Below are 19,934 nucleotides of genomic sequence, written 5' to 3' on the forward strand. Positions count from 1 at the left end.
TCTAGAGGCTCCAGCCTCCAGCTGTGTCTATGATCTCCATCCTGAGAGAGAAAGAAACCATTAGCTCTACAAGCTCACAACACGTTGCAGTGTGAGCTTGTAGATCTGCTATTTTTGCTGAACAGAATAGGGATGCTGGGGTTGAAGTAGTAAACAAAAGTGTCAAAGACTTTGATTAGCTTGGAAAGCTGACAGACATTCAACCAGAGTGCCACTAGGAGGCATCAACACATGTACAGTCCTCAACATCTTTTGTAATTTGTATTCAAGTTGTTACAAAGACCAAGAGGCACGCTCATGATATGAGATATTGACTCTCAAACTATTGTGCAGATTTAGATTTATCCTAAAATATTTAAAACATTTGGATTACTGTAAATGATGCCATTCTTCGTACCATAACAGTACAAAAGCAGTTATCCATCCTCAGAAACAAGCAAGAACTATTCCTACTCACAGCTCAGAGTCCTCTGAGGAAGCCCCCGGGGGGGGGGGGGAGCTTTGGAACGGATCTCTGTCCAGGGAACATCAGATCGTCTATCGATATCTCCATTCTAACAAAGAAAAAAAAAAACACACTAATTAGCCTTTCTGTGTGTGTGTATGTGTGTGTGTGTGTGTGTGTGTGCACTCCCTGTCCAGCAGCCACGTTCCAGCGACGTCTACCGCGATCTTCATCCTAACAAAGAAAGATTGATTAGAGTGACCAAGAGCCAGATATATATATTCTATCCTGTCACAACATATATACATAAAACTTTTATTTATAGAGAACATTTAAACAGAAGCTAAACATATCACTTACAGTAATAAACGTTTCAGTTAGGGTTCTTTTTGACAGGCCTAACAGGGTCTTACTTTGAGTCGTCTTCAGAGGAATGCAGATTCCTGGAGAGACCTGCAGTCCATCTGGAAGAAAGACATGGCCGTTATCGTCTATGAATGGCTTCATAGAAAAGAGCTTCGCACATCACTCCCTTGTTGCTGCCAATAGTCTGGATAGTCTATACTTCTTATTCTTGATGACAATTGTTTATGAATTTGATGCATTACTATGTGTTGTTGCTTACTGTAAGTCACTCTGGATGTGAGAACTGCCTAAATTGTTGAAATTCCTAGACGTGATCAATTGTGGCTTTTTATGCCTTTACTGATAGTGAACAGTATATAGACAGGAAAGGGGGAAGAGATGGGGAGTGACACGCGGCAAAGGCCGTCGGGAGTCGAACCCGCAGCACACCATCTGGCTGGCTTGGCAGCATAGGTGCCCAGACAGTTGAGCTAACCATCCGGGCCACACTTAAATATTTAATTGAGCGACAATAATCGTCCAGTAAAAAGAAACCTCATAATCGTGAAAGGCCTAGAGCGGTTCTTACTGTGCGGTTCCTCACCGGGCAGGCCCAGGTCCGAAGTCATCCGGCATCTACACAGATCTCCGTCCTAAGAAAGAAAGAAATAAGGACTAAATTAGCTTTTGTTTTGTTGAGCTGCATATTCAGAACCACTTAAACCCTCTATAGATTTGATAAAACAGACCTTTAAAGAGAGCATTTGGTATATGCTCCGATTTCACTCTACACAAATTGATTTGCCAAACATAGCAGATCTACAAGCTCACAACACGTTGCAATGCGGTGTGAGCTTGTAGATCTGCTAATTTGGCTGAACGCTCCCCCCAGAATAGAGATGCTGGGGTTGAAGTGGTTAAAAAAAGTGTCATTAAGACTTTGATTAGCTTGGAGAGCTGACAGACATTCAACCAGTGCCACTAGGAGGAATCATACTGCCATGCTATACTTCGTACCATAACAGTACAACAGATATCCATCCCAACAAGAAATATTCCTACTCACAGCTCATCAGAAGTCCTCAGAGGAACGGATCTCTGTCCTTCCACGACGTCTACCACGACCCATCCACCCTAAGAAAGAAAGAAAGATTAATTTAAGTGACCAAGAGCCAGATATACATACATTGTGTCCTTTCACATCATACACAAAATTTATAGAGAACATTTAAAACAGAAGCCGACCATACCACTCGCAGTAATAGAAAAGTCTAAGTGGTTTCTTACTTTGAGCCGCCTTCAGAGCCCCCCATGCAGATTCATCCATGGACAGCGAGAACTGCAGATGTCCACCTGTAGGGGCTCCGGTTGAGCCTCGCAGCATCTGGAATGAAGACATGGTGGTTATATTCTATGAATAGCTTTGCACATCACTCACTTGTTGCTGCTGCCAATAGGAATTTGTGATGTCTGTGTGGCGACAATTGCTGTGTGTGTCTGTTTTTTTTATAATACATACAATTTATATAGCACTTTTCAAGGTACCCAAAGTTGCTTCACAAAACAGTAAAAACAAATTTATTTGAAAATAAACTAGATTAAAAAGGTTCAAAACTAGAATTTTTTGGCATGTTTGTGAAGCTTTTCGGTTCCACACCAGTAACTGCTGTTCAACACTAACAGCTACATCCATGACCTCCCTGCAACAACATCAATGAAGTCTGGCTATGCAGACGACCCGAGTACTGTGTCCCAGTCTGGAGCCGTAGCTCTCATGTCAAGAAGCTGGATGCTGCCCTCAACACCGGATGGGCCACCCCAAACAAACTGCCTGCCTGTTCTCGCTGGAATCACTCCAACAGAGGTCAGACGAGAAGCAGCCACGCTGGCCCTCACTGAGAAGGCACAGCTGAGTGAATCCCAGCCATCTCCTCCACAAGGTCGTCAGAGACACCACAGCACACGTGCCTCAAGTCACGGTGCCCTTTGCCACAACACACACACACACACACCAAGTCACGGCGACCTTTGCCACAGCACACGTGCCTCAAGTCACTATGCCCCTTTGCCACACAGGCCCAGGAACTGCTCCACACCACACCAGCTGACACCTCCAAGGCATCCTGGGTGAAGGCAAGACAGAGGGACCAGTGGAATACATCGAGGACCCCAAATATGTTCTTTGCCAGCACCTCCCCTGCAAGGAGTGGACAACCCTCAAAGCAGAAGTGGGACATCTCGGACAGTGCCCACTGTGAATGCGAGGATCCACTACAGACTGTGGAACACGTAATGACCATTTGCCCCAAATACCGGCCACCGAATGGTGATCGTGGCTTAGGTGACCTAGACAATGACACATTGTACTGGCTTGCTGCAACAGAGCCGAAGTTCTATGGACATACGGCAGAAGATGTTTAAGAAACTTATTTTTTGTAATTTCTTCATTTTTTCGGCAAACCTTTGTGGCATATAATTTATGGAACATGTGGATGTTTCTTTATTTATTGGTGAAGTTTTAGTGCCACTTGTGGCATTCTTTGAAATGTATTGACACGTTTGATATATGTTTTTGTTAGGGATGTCCGATATTATCGGCCGATAAGGCATTAAAATTAATAACCCTAACCATTAATTTTACTTTATTTATTCTTTTACATTAAAAACATCTACAAGCTCACAATACAATAAGACACATGTGAGCTTGTAGATATGCTATTTTCAAAATATTTTTATACATTTGAAAACTTGAGATTAGATCATTTTAGATGAGACATTTTGCATAATGAGTAATTATTAATAATTACTTTTGGTATTTTAAGTACATTTTATACCAAAACCTTTGTACCTTTACTCGAGTACATGTTGAATTGTAACGGAGTATTTCTATATTGCAGTATTGCCTACTTTAATTCAAGTAAAAAGTTTGAGTTATGTTTCCACCACTGGAAAAAGCCTGCATATAATATATATATATATCGGTATCTGTTGATATCGGCAATTAGGAGTTGGACAAGATCCAACACTGACTGTAGGACATCCCTTGATTTGTGTGATTTTTTTGTGAGTTTGTGGCATTTTGTTTGTTTGTTTTGTGAACGACCAAAGATATTGATAAGCTATTCCACCAGTCAGGTGTACTTATATCTACATCTCATAAGTGGCCATGAACTAAACACTACAGATATCACAATTTGACTTTGGCAGCAGCAAGAAACGACTGATATGCAAAGCTCTTCAGCCATGCTTCTCTCTATACAAACACTCATAATGTCCACATGGACATCTTAGCAGCCATGATGGGGTGGTTCACACAGGAGACCAGGTTCAGTGTTCCAGCAGCATCTACGGTCATCTCCATCTAGAAAAAAAAGACATCAGAAGCTGACCATATCACTCACAGTAATAGAAACATTTTAAAAGGATCTCTGGCTAATAAGACAAATATTCCTTAACATTACACTTGCCATCTATAACTAAAATTGTAAAATATAAAGCAGTTAAATATTTTATTTCTTTCATATAATCTTTTACAGGAACTGTTCCCGTCGCTGGTTTATGATGTCCATGTGTGGTCCAGCGCTATGGAATGCACTTGCTAATAAAAAGTACTTAAAATATTGCTTTGATGCTTATATCAATTAAGCTGTTTTTGTATTAGCAAACACACGGACAGGCCTCTTTCATACTGGAGTAATTCATCCGCTTCATTTACAGACATCAGTAAAACGTGACGTCCGTATTTAGAATACAACAGCAGCGCTTATTTTCCAGATCCAAACTTAGCGTTCCACAAAGCTTGCTTAATAGCGACATCAATTAATTCCAATCCACATTAAATGTCGCGCTCTGCACGTTCATTCATCCGTATGGTATAGCTCATTTCATTAGCTTCAATAGCGTGACACATCCATTATGGTTAGATCCTTCCAATCGATCCAATTTCAATACTTGTGTCCGTATCAGAGTAAAGATTTCAACTTGAATGTAGGGCCAATATGCCTTTCTTTCTTTTATCACCAGAGATATACGGTTTAACAACGTGCTCACACTTTGGGCGTCTGGTTGTTTACTCACTTGTAGTTGTTTGTCGATGGTGATTGATGATGACTGCAACAGGTTGATATTATGGTAGGAGTTTGTGTTGTGTGTGTAGCGAACCATGCTGGACAAAGAGGTTGAAGGCCGACTGATGATGTGAAGTTTCTTTAATGGATCAACGTGAAAACTAAAAACAAGACACAGACATATAATCAATACAGGCAGACATATCCAATAATGTGAGGCATTCATATAAACAAATAAGTTTACAAATAACCAATAAAAGTTTCATATCAAACCATAATACCATATAAACAAACCAATAAAACAAGATCTCACAACAATAGGACACAAACCAATAACCATAAAATGACATTCACCTTCCCTCTCCAGCTAGGTGCCAACTTGTTAACGAGTGTCCCGATACCATGATGTCACTCAACCATGTAATTCTCCAGGAAAGTCACTAAAACCAATAAATCATATAATTAAAATCCAGCAGTTCCATTTCCATTCCATTTGTTATTTTGTTGGTCTGCACTCACTTGATCTGTTTGGTGTTCCATTTCATCCTGTTGGTTTAGGCTTGGCTTTCAAAGATCATGGTGGAGCACATGAGGAAGTGAGGAACAAACATTTTCTCCCCGACTGATGCATGCTGGGCTTTCTTTATCAGACAGTATGACTCTGATGAGTGAGCAAGCTTCCCGTTTGCCCACGTAGCCTTTCAAAATATGAGCTTTTCCTCCATTTCCATTCCGGGGTCCGTGTAGCGGACCCAGCTGGCCTTTTAAGGATGAAGTCTGAACTGATGATTTTGAAGTTGCTTTATTCATAGTCAGATCAACGTAGAACTGGGAGACAGAAACAAAATACAATGTATCAATGGTCATAAATCACTACAATATAATCCATAAACTGTTCAAATCTCAGGCACATACTTTTTCCATACATCACTAAAGTACATTACACAATACATGAACAACATTCTGCATCAGCAATAATACCAATAACAGTGCAAGCAAATTAATAAAATACTGTAGCGAACCAGGCTGGACAAAGAGGTTGAAGGCCGACTGATGATGTGAAGTTATAGATCATCGTGAAAACTAAAGGCAAGGCACAAACATATAATCAATACAGGAAGACATCTTCAATAATGTGAGGCATTCATATAAACAAATAAGTTTACAATTAACCAATAAAAGTTTCATATCAAAACAAAATACCATATAAACAAACCAATAAAACAAGATCCCACAACAATATGACACAAACCAATAACCATAAAATGACATTCACCTTGTTCCCTCTCCAGCTAGGTGCTAACTTGTTACCAGGTGTCCCAATATCATGATGTCACTTGACCATGCCATTCTCCAGGAAAGTCACTAAAACCAATAAATCAATAATTAAAATCTGGCAGTTCCATTTCCATTTCATTTGTTATTTCATTTGTCTCACTTGATCCTTTTGGTGTTCCATTTCATCCTGTTGGTGAGGTTAGGCTTAGCTTTCCATGATCATGGTTTGGAGCACATGAAGAACAAACATTTACTCCCTGACTGATGCATGCTGGGCTTTATCTGACAGTATGACTCTGGTGAGTGAGCAAGCTTCCTGTTTGCCCACATAGCCTTTCAAAGTAAGAGCCTTTCCTCCATATCCATTCCGGGGTCCGTTACAAATACCTTGTCCCCCTTTCCAGCTAGGTGCTATGTTGTGTGTGTGTGTGTGTGTGTGTGTGTGTGTGTGTGTGTGTGTGTGTGTGTGTGTGTGTGGTATCAATAATTCCATGGTTAGTTGGCATTTGACCGTTCCTTTGGCCTTCCTTTCCTTAGCCATCCACATAACCAACTTCAGCCACACCATTTGTGTGCTGTCCGTTTCAAGTCTTCTCTGTACTGAGGCAGCATTTCCTTGTTTTTAACCCCAGTGCCACAGCTGAGCTGAGTCCCAATCATCTGATTCACATCAGCTGTGATCAGTTGTTGGCACACTTCCTGAAAATACATGTTGCACGCACACACGCACGCACGCAGTAGCGTCGTTCAAAATCCCGAGGCCCCCCTGCAAGGATCCGGGTGGGTCCCTTTAACCAGAGTGTCGCTGTAGCGTGCCTATAACATTGGCGATTTGGAAAATAGCCCATTCAGCATTGCTCTGCCGTAAATCCAGATGTAAACATTGAAGCACATTGACTGACGTCCCAGCCACAGACAAGGCAACACCGGACAGCGATGATGTCACTCCCCGGGCTGATCGATCCAACCACACACACACACACACACACACACACACACACACACACACACACATACATCTGTAGTTTCTGTATGTCAACAAGGTCTTCGTCTCAAAAAGACAAACACAAATACAAGAGAGAGGGGGAGGGGGGAGCAAAGGGAGAACGTTAAAAAGATTAAAGATAAAGAGGGAGAAAGGAACGTGAAAGAGAGAGAGAGAGAGAGAGAGAGAGAAAGAGAGAGAGTCACCTTTGCTTTTTTTTGTCATCTCAAAAAGACACTGCCATTCCCGCACCAGGGAGGGAGGGGGGGGCTGGTTGGCTGCTGGTGTCAGGTGTTAGGAAGGGGGTGGGGGTCTGGGGGCTTTGGAGGGGGATGAAGGGAGGGGGGTTCATGTCTTGCACCAGCGCTCCCGAGACAGGGGACAAACAGAGTGATGAGGATCAGGGGAATAGTGCTTCAGGGAGGATATGGGAGGAGGGGGGGAAGGTGAATGTGTGCGTGTGCATGTGCATGTGCATGTGCATGTGCATGTGCATGTGCATGTGCATGTGCATGTGCATGTGCATGTGCGCGTGTGTGCGCGTGTGTGTGTGTGGGGTGTCATGACAGACGTTGTGACAGAGAGGACAGCTGACCCTTTCTGTCTTCTGTCACAGGCTGACAGCACACGGCTGCTGCTGCTATTATTATTATTATTATTATTATTATATAACCTTGCACTCCAACATCCCTATTCTGGGGAACATCGGACCATCTTCCGACGATGTCACTGTACTTTGGCCAATAATATAAGCGGCTTCTGCCAGTATTTCTGATTCCCAACGGCACGTGCACTCGGCACAGTGAAGGCCAACAAAGACCAAAAAGGAAAGCTCAGAGTTTGAACAAAAGGAGCCCATTTATTTTTCCTTTATTTTCTGCAACGTCCTTGCCAGTTCCGAGAGCCCCCTCCCCTCCTCCAACCCAGCCCCCCCCCCCCCCCCCACCCCTCCTGTAATCGACCTTCGCGCATCGCCTTGAAGACTTTTTTGCTTTTTTATTTCCTCACGCATTTGGACTTTGCGGAGGGCCCATTGTCGTGTAAAAGTCATTTGCTGTCCGACGACCGACCGCCTCTCCGCAAAGTGAAGCTCCCGACATAAAAAGTTATGGCCCCTAATCCGCTTTTGTCTTTGTGAGGAGAGTGACTTTGAAACTTGTTATCGCTCGCCGCGGCGGCCCCCATGGAAATGGAACAACGCTGTTCGCCTTTTCAGCGCGCTCGTCTCGCACACACCCCTCCCTCCCTCCTTGCCTTCGTCTCTTGCCCTCATGTCTCTTTCCCAGCAGAGGAAGAAATACTCCGTTGACTTCAGTAAAAGTAACAATACCACAATATATTGTCACAGAAACCTCTGTTTTCCCCCGTAAATGAACGGCCTACATACTAACAGCGTCACACAAAAGCATCAACAGCAGCAGATCCACAAGCTCTTAACGTGGCACGAAGCCACGCGTTTTGAGCTTGTAGATCTACTGCTTTCGATACTTTTGACTTTGACTTTGAATCCTGGAAAGTATAGGCAGTTTTGGACATAATGAGGTTTCCATCCAACAAATACTCACACTAAAAATAAAAAATAAATAGTGAAAGTATACAAACACATCAGTATTGAAATATACTTAATGCTCACTTTAAGTCAAAAGTGGCTCAAAGTTATAGTTAAAGTATAATACTTGAGTACACTACTGCTCTCTCCATCCCATCTCTCTTACCAGCTGGCCTCCCTTCCCTAGCTTTCTCTCTCTCGACCCTCTTTCCCACTTCAGTCTCGCGGCCCAGTGGGTTTGTTTGGGGAATTGTACATCTTTTAAATTACGTCCCATTATACTCTAATGGTTTTCTCTCATTTGGAACCTCGCGTATGTAAGCGCATCACAGAGATTAGTGCTGGCGGAGGTCAAACATAATGGCTTCCCATTTAACAAGAAAATAGATATGATTATGCCACACTTGCTCTCCAGCGCAAACTTTTGTCCTCAATCTAAACTGGGCTGCTCCGATAGCTCTGCCCTCATTACCACGTAACAAAGGGCCCTGACCGAAACACTTGAGACTCACGTTTCACCAACTATTTGTCTCTCTCTCCCCAAATGTTGCATCAGGATTGAGACTCGGTGGGGGTCGAGTGACTGCAAACCAGTGGTTTGGTTTTTTATGTCAGAGATACAGACCCATAAGGGTCCATTTGGTTCCAAACTATAATTTATCTGCAGGGGACCCCCTGGAACTCCCTCAAAGACCCCTAGTATTATTACTTCATTGTGGTGGTCGGGCCTCACACAAATGTTTTGGTCAGATGCACAAACAATATGGAGTCCTGTATCAACTTGAAATGGGCTCTGAAGCTGCAAATAGTTCCAACTGATGACAGGCAGTCAAGCACAGCTTGACACCTCAGCATTGATTGTCTACACCTGGCCTGCAGGGCACTGCCCCACGGACGTGTCAGATTCGTTACAGGTGAGGGATATGAGGGTGCTGGAAACACGTGTGCTAAACATGGCAGCTGGAGCCATGCCTGAACACACAAGCCCACTCACAAGGACACAGACACACAACAACAAACACATACATGTAGATCAACACACATAAGGACACTGACAGGGATATGGTGACTGTTCTATATCATCTTATCTTATCTTATCTTACGGATGATGTGCTGGAGAACACTTCCTATATGGTGTTGATGTTGACGCCCGCAACGAACAAAGATCAATGATATTATAGTCAGTGAGTGTGGACAGATTACATTGGGATTAAGAGGGTGATTTTGTGTGTGTGTGTGTGTGTGTGTGTGTGTGTGTGCATGCCTGCAGCTGGATACCACTGCCCTTTCGGTTCACCATGTAGCCCATAATCTACCTCGGATTAGAGGAAATTCAATGCAACGGGTGGGTGGGGGGGGGGGATTGTAGCAGATCTGCGAGCTCAACCCGTCGTGAGCTTGCGTGGCTGTAGAGATCTAGGTGATATAGATGACCCTTTTTTTTAAATTTCTGTTAGGTTGTATTCCCACTTTATTTTTGATTGATTTGTTCCCTGAAAAGTCATTTTGCGGCTGGGGACCCCATAGCATAGAGCTATAAAGGATAGAGACCTTATAGCGGGGACCCCCTGTTACCCTCTCAAGGACCCCTTATAGCGGCACTCCATACACTTTGAGAACCACTGCCCCTCCTTGCCAGTGAGCAGTGGAGTGCTTGACGACATTGCGAGGGGAAATGGTCTGGTTTAAAAGGGCAATATGTAAAAGGCCGTGCAATCGCAAAAAGAGCTCCGCCACATTATGCAAATGAAGGATAGGTGTGTGTGTGTGTGTGTGTGTGTGTGTGTGTGCGCGTGTGTGTGTGTGCATCTGTAATGAATGTCATTTGCTGTTTCCCAAAAGTTCAAGTCTCTAATTTATTACATCTATCATGTGCTGTGGATTTGTTAACTCCACCCCAGAAGCTGTAAGAGCTGCACATAATCTGCCTCGCAAAAAACACTACAGTTTTGTTCACAAACACGTCACATGTTTTTCTTTTTTTTAATTCTCGTAAAATAACTACATACTACAACGTACAGTAAATTCATAGAATCCAAAGCTCGGGAATTGAAATAGACCACAATGAGACTCATTTTAAGGTTTTAGTTTTCCATTTATTGTCGGCATGTTCGTGTGAGAAAAGAATGTTGTGCAACTGCACTGTGTATAATACCGTTCATATTTGGCCGTGTGTGTGTGTGTGTGTGTGTGTGTGTGTGTGTGTGTGTGTGTGTGTGTTTCATTATAAATGGACCCTTACTTTTTGGTTACAATGACACAGAGTTACCATGGATTTCAATCTAAAATTAATTACCTTCCTGTTTATTTATAGACATGAGTTTTCATCAATATCCAAAAAAGTAAAAAATAGAAATAATAATATTACAAATAAAAATAAACTAAATGAACTCATATTCCCAAACAAATAGAAGTAGGTTTTACATCTCGCTATAAGGCAGGTTCTCGTCTCATCCCGGCTAAATTCACGACAGCAAAGAAAAAAAAACCCTTCTAAAGAGCGCTTTAACCACAAAAAAAACATGTACCATTACTGTCGTCTGTCGGGAAGAAACATATTGTGTCTCCACATTTTAACTTTGTCTCACGTAAATCAATGCCCTATATATATATATATATATATATATATATATATATACACTATTATTAAATGTTTCGGACATACAAGTTTTCCACCTAAAAGCAACGGAAATATACTTTGTTGCCTGTCACTGGAGACAACAGCCCTAATGAGCAGACGTGTTCCATCACTTCTAGATCTTGTGTCAGCTATTCTTGCCTAATCTTCATCTGTTTTGGCCAAATGTTGGATTATTGTGACATAGCCCCGGAATAGAAACGTTATATAAGTCTTTGGGGCCGCTAGCACCAAACACCACGACTGCAATGATAACTCTTAACTATGTTGTTCACCGTTTCATGTTAATAGTTGTGGTCTGTCAACCACTCCATGATTATTATTGTATTGTTTTACAAAACACGGTATGTTTAACAGTTATAGTCGTTGTGCTCGGTGCGAACGACCCCTTAACCTCTGAATAGCATAAAAAACCCACCGACTGGATACAGTAGCACGCCCCCAGCAAAAAGAAAAAGTTGATATAGATAGATTCATATAGCTTTATATTCACTTTCGAAGCTTTTTTTAAAAGAGTTTTAACAGTAAACACATCTCACACAAGATAGAAACTACTGGACTCGTCGGAGTCAAAAAGTGTGTAGGTTCAAACACCGTCAGGAAAATAGCCCCCCCACCAACCCTTCCCCCCACATACTCAAACGCACGCACGCACGCACGCACGCACACACGCACACACGCACACACAAATCCTCAGTGTTTCAATTCAACAATGAGAGCGTCAAATAATTGGTCCATTCGGCTCCGTCTTTACACTATCAGAGCGGCGAGAAAAAGACAACAACGGAAATGAACCCCAAACAAGCAAATAAGAACAGAGAACAAACAAACAATATAAAGAAATCCAAACGAAGCTTTCATAATAACATTAACAAATTAAAATAAAAACTTCTTGCTCACAATCTTTTCTCACAAAGTTAATCTGAATAAGGACACCTTGACCACACGAACCGAATAGAAAATAGTCAGTTCTAAAACGGTGGAATTGCATTGTTAAAATGCAACAAAAACCCACAAAAACGAGAAAATAACAAAACAAAGCGGTTTTCCTGTACAATGTGGCGTCGGTAGCTAGAACCAACGTCTAAAGGGCTCAGTGGCATTTTTTTTCCTTTTCCGGGTTGGCTGTCGTTTCATCGATTTGTCTAAACGTCGCTGTTATTTCTTTTCTTTTCCCTTTTCTTGGCCATTTTGCTGCGTTTTCATTGTCCGCATCCGTTTCTCCTTTAAGTTTTAGTCGATATTTAGTCAAAGATGTATAGGTATATGTATACATTAGTGCTGTAAACAGGCACTCACAAAGATTGGGGGGGACGGGAAAATGGAGAGACGTCCTGCCGCGTTTCTCCTCCCTGTCTTTGTCGACGTCTGAGCCTCCTCCTCCTCTTACTTTTCCTCCATCGGCGCCAGTTCGCTCCGGGTTTGCTCCCGTTCTTTTCTCAGTCCTGCTGAGAGCAGTGGCTGCTCGCCGCCAGGCCGTCCGTCCTTCTGTCCGTCCGTCCATCCGTCCATCCTTCTACTCCCCCCCCCCCCCCCCCCCCCCCAATCCGCCCAGCAGCTGCGACCCACGGCAGTGTTCCAAACAATTCCCCCAGGAAGAGAACTTGTCTTTTTGTTTTTTGTTCGCTCCATTGTGTTTTTTATGTTTTATCATTATTTAGTTTGTTGGCCCTGTGTTGTCTCTTACTGGCCGTCGGCGGGGTGGGGGCAGGGGCGGGGCTTGGGGCCTGGTGTGGCGTGGCATTACGTGGCGTGGCGTGGGTGAAGGGTAGGACGGGGGACGGGGATGTGGTGGGGTCCGGTGGGATCGCCGTCGAGGGGAAAAATACGTGACGCTGCTGTCCCTGGCCTACTCGTCCTCTTCCTCTTCCTCCTCGCCCTGCTCCTCCGCCGACGCGGGCGCCAACTGTTGTGCAAAGTCACGCGGTCTCCGGTATGTCCACGCGGAAGCTGCTAGCAAAGCCTTTTCCTCGCTGCGGAATAAAGGGAGACAAAAAAATAATAGACACAGATGCGGTTAGAGGTACATTTATTATTATTATTTTTTTGTGTCTTTCCCACTACCTTAATATATGGGTCACGGACACATTTGTATGGGACGCATACAAAACAAATTAAAGAAATCCATAAAAAATGAAGAATAAAATCCATGAATTAGAGGAGAAAAGTATGTTTAAAAAGTACTGAAAATAGCAGATCTACAACATTCATTGTGGTCTCGTTTGGGACACGGGGGAGAAGATTGGTAACCACTACCTCCACAAGAGGGGAGGGGTGGGGGAGAGAGAGAGAGAGAGAGAGAGAGAGAGAGAGAGAGAGAGAGAGTGAGAGTGAGAGTGAGAGTGTGTGTGTGTGTTGGGGTTGGGGGGGGTGGCTGGGTGAGGGTGACAGAAACAAAGAAACCAAATACCAGCAGAGTGCATTACATGACCCCATTCACACACTGTTAAACCAGTTGACAGACACGCACGCACGCACACACATGCACGCACAAGGACAGGATTAGGAAGTCTTGCACGCCCCCTCCCCTCCACCACCACTACCACCCCACAACACCTCCCGTCTTCTCTGTCGGGTGGAAACCTCATTATGTCCAAAACTGTGACTTTTCAGCTATTCAGATACAGAAGTATCAAAAGTAGCAGATCTATAAATTAATTTATAAAAAGGATTTAGATATTCTATATTCGTTTTCTTCCTATACAAACCTAAACTACACTCCGAAAACACCCGTCCTTGGTTCTGGTGACTTTTTCTAACCATGTTTTTCCCCATTTTCTCAGATTGTTTTTAATTATATTTCATTTTATTTTTATTTTCCCAAAAAAGCATTAGACGATGCAATTATTTAACCCCCCCCCCCCCCAGATATGACAGAAAATAACATAAAATAAGATAAGATAAGATAAGATAAGATAAGTAAAAAATTAATTATATAATAAAATAAATTTCATAAATAAAATGAAATAAACACTAAAGAATTTAGAAGAGGTTTCCGTCCGACACCCCACCCCATGCTCACCCGGGTGCAACTATTTCAATTCACTGTGCTTAATCGCTCATGGATAATGGGTGGTTGTTTTGTGTGTGTGTGTGTGTGTGTGTGTGTGTGTGTGCGTGCGCGCGTGCGTGCATGTGTGTGCGCGTGCGTGCGCACGCGCGCGTGGGAATGGAGGATGCGCTTGAATGTTGCACGGCCAATTTATTTGGGACGGCAACAAAGGAGGAGGAAAGGGGTGGGGGTGGGTGTCTTAGTGAAATCACAAATGGGCCACATTGACTGACGATGAGAGAGAGCCAAATGGGTCCCACGGGGGGCTCGCACCCACCCAGGCCAACACCCCATCTCCCGCCCCACTTCTTCACTCATCCCTGACTGCCTGAGCACCCGGAACTTATTTTTTTCTTCTTTTCTTTTTTTCTTTTTTTCCGGGGGGGCACGACGGTCAAGTTATTTTGACTTTCGAAAACTTAACTTTAGCACTTTCAACCTGGCATCCCTTTTTTGGACATTGGTCATTAAGGGGCAGTACAATTTACAATTTAGGCATTTAGCAGTACGTTTGTTTCCTTAAAATAAGACGTTTACTGCGTCAAAACTAAAGTAATTAATAAACAATACTGTATGGCCAAATTGTTAACTATTACCAAAGAAAGACGCAAAGATAATTGTGAAAATAGCTGCAATTTGCATCCGTAGAACAAATCCAAGTCCAACAAAATGTAATGCCTCAACTCCTACAATTCTAAGTGCTCATCAGGGTGGGGGGCCCCCAGTTCTAACGTGATTATTGTTGGGGTCCCCAGTTTAAATATTATTATTTGGGGGGTCCCCAGTTAAAATGTGATTATTGTTGGGGTCCCCAGTTTAAATATGATTATTTGGGGGGTCCCCAGTTAAAATGTGATTATTGTTGGGGTCCCCAGTTTAAATATGATTATTTGGGGGGTCCCCAGTTAAAATGTGATTATTGTCGGGGTCCCCAGTTTAAATATGATTATTTGGGGGGTCCCCAGTTAAAATGTGATTATTGTTGGGGTCCCCAGTTTAAATATGATTATTTGGGGGGGTCCTTAGTTTAAATGTGATTGGGGGGAGAATTACTGCCCTAATAGAGATACAGATATGCTGGCTACGTGATACTATATAGGCTTCCCTTCCTGGACACAAAGTGTGATTTGACTGAGGCAGGTTCATGTCCAGTGGTTCCTGGTAACCTACCCCCCCCTCCCCCCCACCACCCCCATACATGCACGCACACACGCACACACACACACACACACACACACACACACACACACACACACAAAGTCAAACCCCCGGGCATAGCCTGTCTCCTGCATAAAGACTGTGTGCGTGTGTGTGTGCGTCTCACTGCCGCAGTGATCAGATTAGACAGTCTCTCACAGTATCATCGGGGGTATATTACTCCTTTGCCTTCCTCTGCCCCCTTTCCTCCCATCTCTCTGCAATCCCCCCTTCTCTCCCTCCCTCTCCCTGACTCTGTTATTCTATCTCTGAACTTACCCACCCCCGGCCACACACCCCCCCCCCCTCACTCCCACTGGCCTTGGGTCATTAGCATAAGGGCAGACAGTGATCTAGTTCTCAGAGAGAGAGATAGAGAGAGAGAGAGAAAGAGAGATTAGATTTAGTAGTAGTATTTAGAAGTAGAATAAACAGAAACACAGCCAGCCTCAAAGCCCAGATCAAAAAGAGAACGTAGTCATCGTCTCCCACTGTACACTCGCCCTAATGCCCACGAACAGCCATCCAGAATGTCCACCATCCAGTAGCAATGCAGGAACAGGGTCCACACAGCCCACCTCCCCACAATGATTCAATGCAGGAACAGGGTCCACACAGCCCACCTCCCCACAATGATTACTATACGGCTCCACTGTTGCTGTTTGGCAATGTACATGCATGTTTTCTCATGACATGATGACAATAAAGATCCTTTGAATTGAATTGAAATTAAATTATATTAATTTAATTGAGAGAGAGAGAGAGAGAGAGAGAGAGAGAGAGGTGACAGTGAATTTGGATGCATACTCTTTGCTCAAGCAGAAACTAATGTAAAGAAAAATAATAAACTAATTTGTCATTTCACATAATTGACAAATTGAATAAATAAATAGATGTTTCCTTTGGCAGCATCATGCTGTGGTTTTTAAATACTGACAGGGCCACTGACAGTCGGATCATCCCCAATAGTCGGGACGGAGCATCACTTGACAACATTATAATGATAATGATAATGCTTCAGCATTATCATCGCCAAGCCACACTGATTGAGGTTGTATCTCTTTTTGGTTTTAAGAGGGGAGCGCCACTGCCTGTTAAAATTCTTTATACAGTTAGTTATCACTAAAACAACGTCCACTGAATCCCTTTTTCTTTAGCAGATTCAAAACAAAAGAGATATTTTAAATACAAAAATCACCCCCGTGTGGAGTGAGGATGGAGGATCATATGTCATCATCTCGTTCTGGCCAATCACAATTTGTGCCCTCACTTTTGTCTTCAAAGTTTGTGTTCACACACCTTTGTATTTAATGTTTGTGTTTACACAGACGCTCAAAGCTGGACATAAGAGGGTCTAGCGCCCCTCAAAAATGTGCACACGTCTCCTCCCTTTTCTACTCCCTCCATTGGCTGCCAGTTCAAAACACTGATGTCATCATGTCGGCCTACAAGGCAACCAAAGGTAGGCTTTGGCAGAATTGGCACCCCATACTGCCTACACAGGGAAGCTGTCTGAACCATCCCTAAATCACCCGAGACAACGCTCCACACGTCCCGGACTCTTTCTCCCTCCTGGCTCCCAAACTGTGGAACAGACTACACATGCAAGAACTCTACCAAGCCGTAATCTGAAGACTACTCACCTCTTCAGACAGAATCAGTGTCTTTAAAGTTTAGAGTATTGTTGTTTAGAGTAGACTGATGCTAAGTTCTTGGTTTACCTGTGATTCTAGTTTACTGAGACAGTTTACTGTTGCTTATTGCAAGTCACTCTGGACAAGAACGTCTGCTAAATGCCTAAATTGTACATTATAGGAAATCAACATTTTAGGACCTCATTGAAAATACTGCAGCTGGAAGTGGCTGAAAGGTGGCCAAATAAAGTCTAAAAATATAAAGATAATTTCTCTTGTGAGGAACAGGAAAAAAATATAAATGTCTTAATTTCTAATAGTACATTAATACAAGCACACACACACACACACACACACACACACACACACACACACACACACACACACACACACACACACACACACACACACACACACACACACACACACACACACACACACACACACACACACACACACACACACACACACACACACACACACACACACACACACACACACACACAGGGGAGTGGTGAAGGAGTGTCAGCGACATGCATTAAAAGGAGCCATCCTCTCCCGTAATGAGACGGAGACGTTATGTAATTCTAACATCAGGGGCGGCCATCAACGCCCGCCGTATGCGCGTCGTAATTGCTTTTGGCACATTTCATTTGGAAGGGCAATGCAGGGGCAGCATAGAGAGCGAGCGGCTGGTGGGTGTTGGATGGGTGGGTGGGCGATTGGGTGGGAGGGGTTGAAGGAGGAGGGGGGGAGTGAACTGAAGTGGAGAGAGAGAGAGACGGTGAGCTAAGATAAGATGATGACAGGAGATAATGGAAGGACGCTTCACAAAGATGGGAAAGAGTTGTGGGGTGATTTACACGTTGACTGTGCACCAGTGCCTTGTGCCGGAAAATAGATGACTTAGAAAAGCTCACAATTATTAGCGTTGGGACTTGGGATCCTGGAACCGATGGTAAAGCAGGATCCAATGTTGAGGAGCCGTTAGAGCTGGTATGTGGACTTCACGTCTGCTGTACATTTAGTAAAATGCCAGTGATGGATGTGAAAAGGATCCACCAGTCTCTGTTTGTATGGAGATCTCGGTATCTGTCTTTCTTGTCTGCCACCTTCCCACTCCTCTCAGGATCTAACTCCCTGTCCCCACCAAATAGTGCCTACTCTTAGCCCGACTAAAACTGCCTACCAGCATTTGCCTTCATTTTGATGTGCGTGGACCGTGCCAGTTATTACCCTAAACCCAAGTGCTAATGTTTTAACAGCATACTGCGTATGCGTCCACACAACACTGGCTTGCAAGGGCCCGATGACAATAGGTACTCTGACAACGGGTACACCGGGTATTGCATAAGGGAGGGGCCATGTGCATTCCCCACACAGGCTTTCAGTTTCACAAACACGTAGCCAGTCACAGCTTAGTCTTCAATGTTGACTGGCCATTCATTGTCAATGGCATTTAATGTTTGTTTTAGGACAAAGTTTGTGCTTACAAACACACTAAAAGCTGGGCATAGGATCCTCAAAACGTGAGCGGTGCCTCTTATCATGATGATGTATATGGTGAACGTCATCATACATGCCACCTTTGCACCTGTCACCCACTATCAACTACATGCCCTCATAGTAATTGGGGGCTCGTTTATTTTGCCATTGACTTGGCCTGAAAGGTTTATACGGAATTAAAAGGTTCCGTTAAAAGTCCATAGACTTGGCTACCACTGTTGGTATCACGGAGGGGGCACACACAAAGCCATGCGTTGGAGGGGCTAGCACTGCTCAACATTAAATGAAACTCTAGGCTGATTGTGTAGTTCAACAGTAAGGGAGAGGGGAGTGAACTGAACCTGGGGGTGTGGAGGTTACTCACTCAAATAGGTAACAGTAAGGGAGAGTGAACTGAACCTGGGGGTGTGGAGGTTACTCACTCAAATAGGCCGGCCTGTAAGGTGCGGCGGCGCTCGGCAGAAAGGCCTCCAACTCTTTCCTCTCCAGAGCGCCGCCGCCTGCAGTGCTGACGGCGAAGGCTGGGGCGGGCTGGCGGTGGCTGAGCTGATGGTGGTGGTGGTGATGAGGGTGGAGGTGATGGAGGTGGTTGTGGTTGTTGTGATTGTGGTGACTGTACGGGTACGGGTGGTGCTGGTGGGTTGTTGTTGGTGGTGGTGGAGGTGGAGGTGGGTGGAGGAGGTGGAGGAGCTCGTGTTGGTGACTGAGGGGCGTCTCCTTGCCGAACGTGGAGAAGGAGCCGGCTGAGGCGGAGCCGGCGGCAGCGAGCTCGGGGGGGTCAAATACCTCGGTGTCGGGGACGGAGTCCATGCCGGGCACGTGCAGGTTGCTGCGGTAGTCGGGCCCCTGGCGGGCCCCGTCCGACGGCACGAAGGCGGGCATCCAGCAGCGGTCCGAGTGGCCCAGCGCCTTGCACTCCTCCGTACAGTTAGAGAAGAGGTCAGCACCTGAGACAGAGTGAGAGAGAGGGTTATTGGTCTGACGGTCGACAGCAGGTCACACAAACACACACATGTAAAAATGCTACGCACGCAATGTTGCATAATTATACAGTATATATATATATATATATATATATACCGGTATATACATATATATATATATACCGTATATATATAATATGTATACAGACTATACACACATAGACTTCAGGTACATTTGTCAAAGCCGTAATCAACCATTTAGATAGAATGTTCACCAACCTTAGCAATTTGAATAATTATTGTGTTACATAAGCT

The 19,934-nt window shown here is 44.0% G+C and overlaps 1 protein-coding gene and 1 long non-coding RNA gene across 3 annotated transcripts in view; both read right to left on the reverse strand.

Annotated features, from left to right (window-relative positions):
* Positions 1-1,379: 1,379 nt before the first annotated feature.
* LOC308322071 lies at positions 1,380-2,244 on the reverse strand. The gene is made up of 3 exons (XR_013964682.1): positions 2,078-2,244; positions 1,857-1,924; positions 1,380-1,443 (listed from the first exon to the last, which is right to left on the reverse strand). It is a non-coding gene; the product is annotated as an uncharacterized lncRNA (long non-coding RNA).
* A 10,619-nt stretch (positions 2,245-12,863) lies between these two features.
* Positions 12,864-19,934, reverse strand: part of pcdh10b (protocadherin 10b) — a 28,974-nt gene continuing 21,903 nt past the window's right edge. Inside the window, exons 4-5 of one of the 2 annotated variants that reach the window (XM_080773769.1) lie at positions 19,483-19,643; positions 12,864-13,280 (exon numbers count right to left, since the gene is read on the reverse strand). In XM_080773769.1, coding sequence (XP_080629895.1) covers positions 13,227-13,280; positions 19,483-19,643 — 215 coding nt within the window. In that variant the 3' untranslated portion in view covers positions 12,864-13,226. Of the gene's footprint in view, positions 13,281-19,118; positions 19,644-19,934 lie in introns of both variants that reach the window. The other variant, XM_080773768.1, reaches the window with a different exon arrangement.

This window comes from Protomyctophum bolini (genome assembly GCF_963924005.1).
Source record: "Protomyctophum bolini genome assembly, chromosome: 10".
Classification (NCBI taxonomy): domain Eukaryota; kingdom Metazoa; phylum Chordata; class Actinopteri; order Myctophiformes; family Myctophidae; genus Protomyctophum; species Protomyctophum bolini.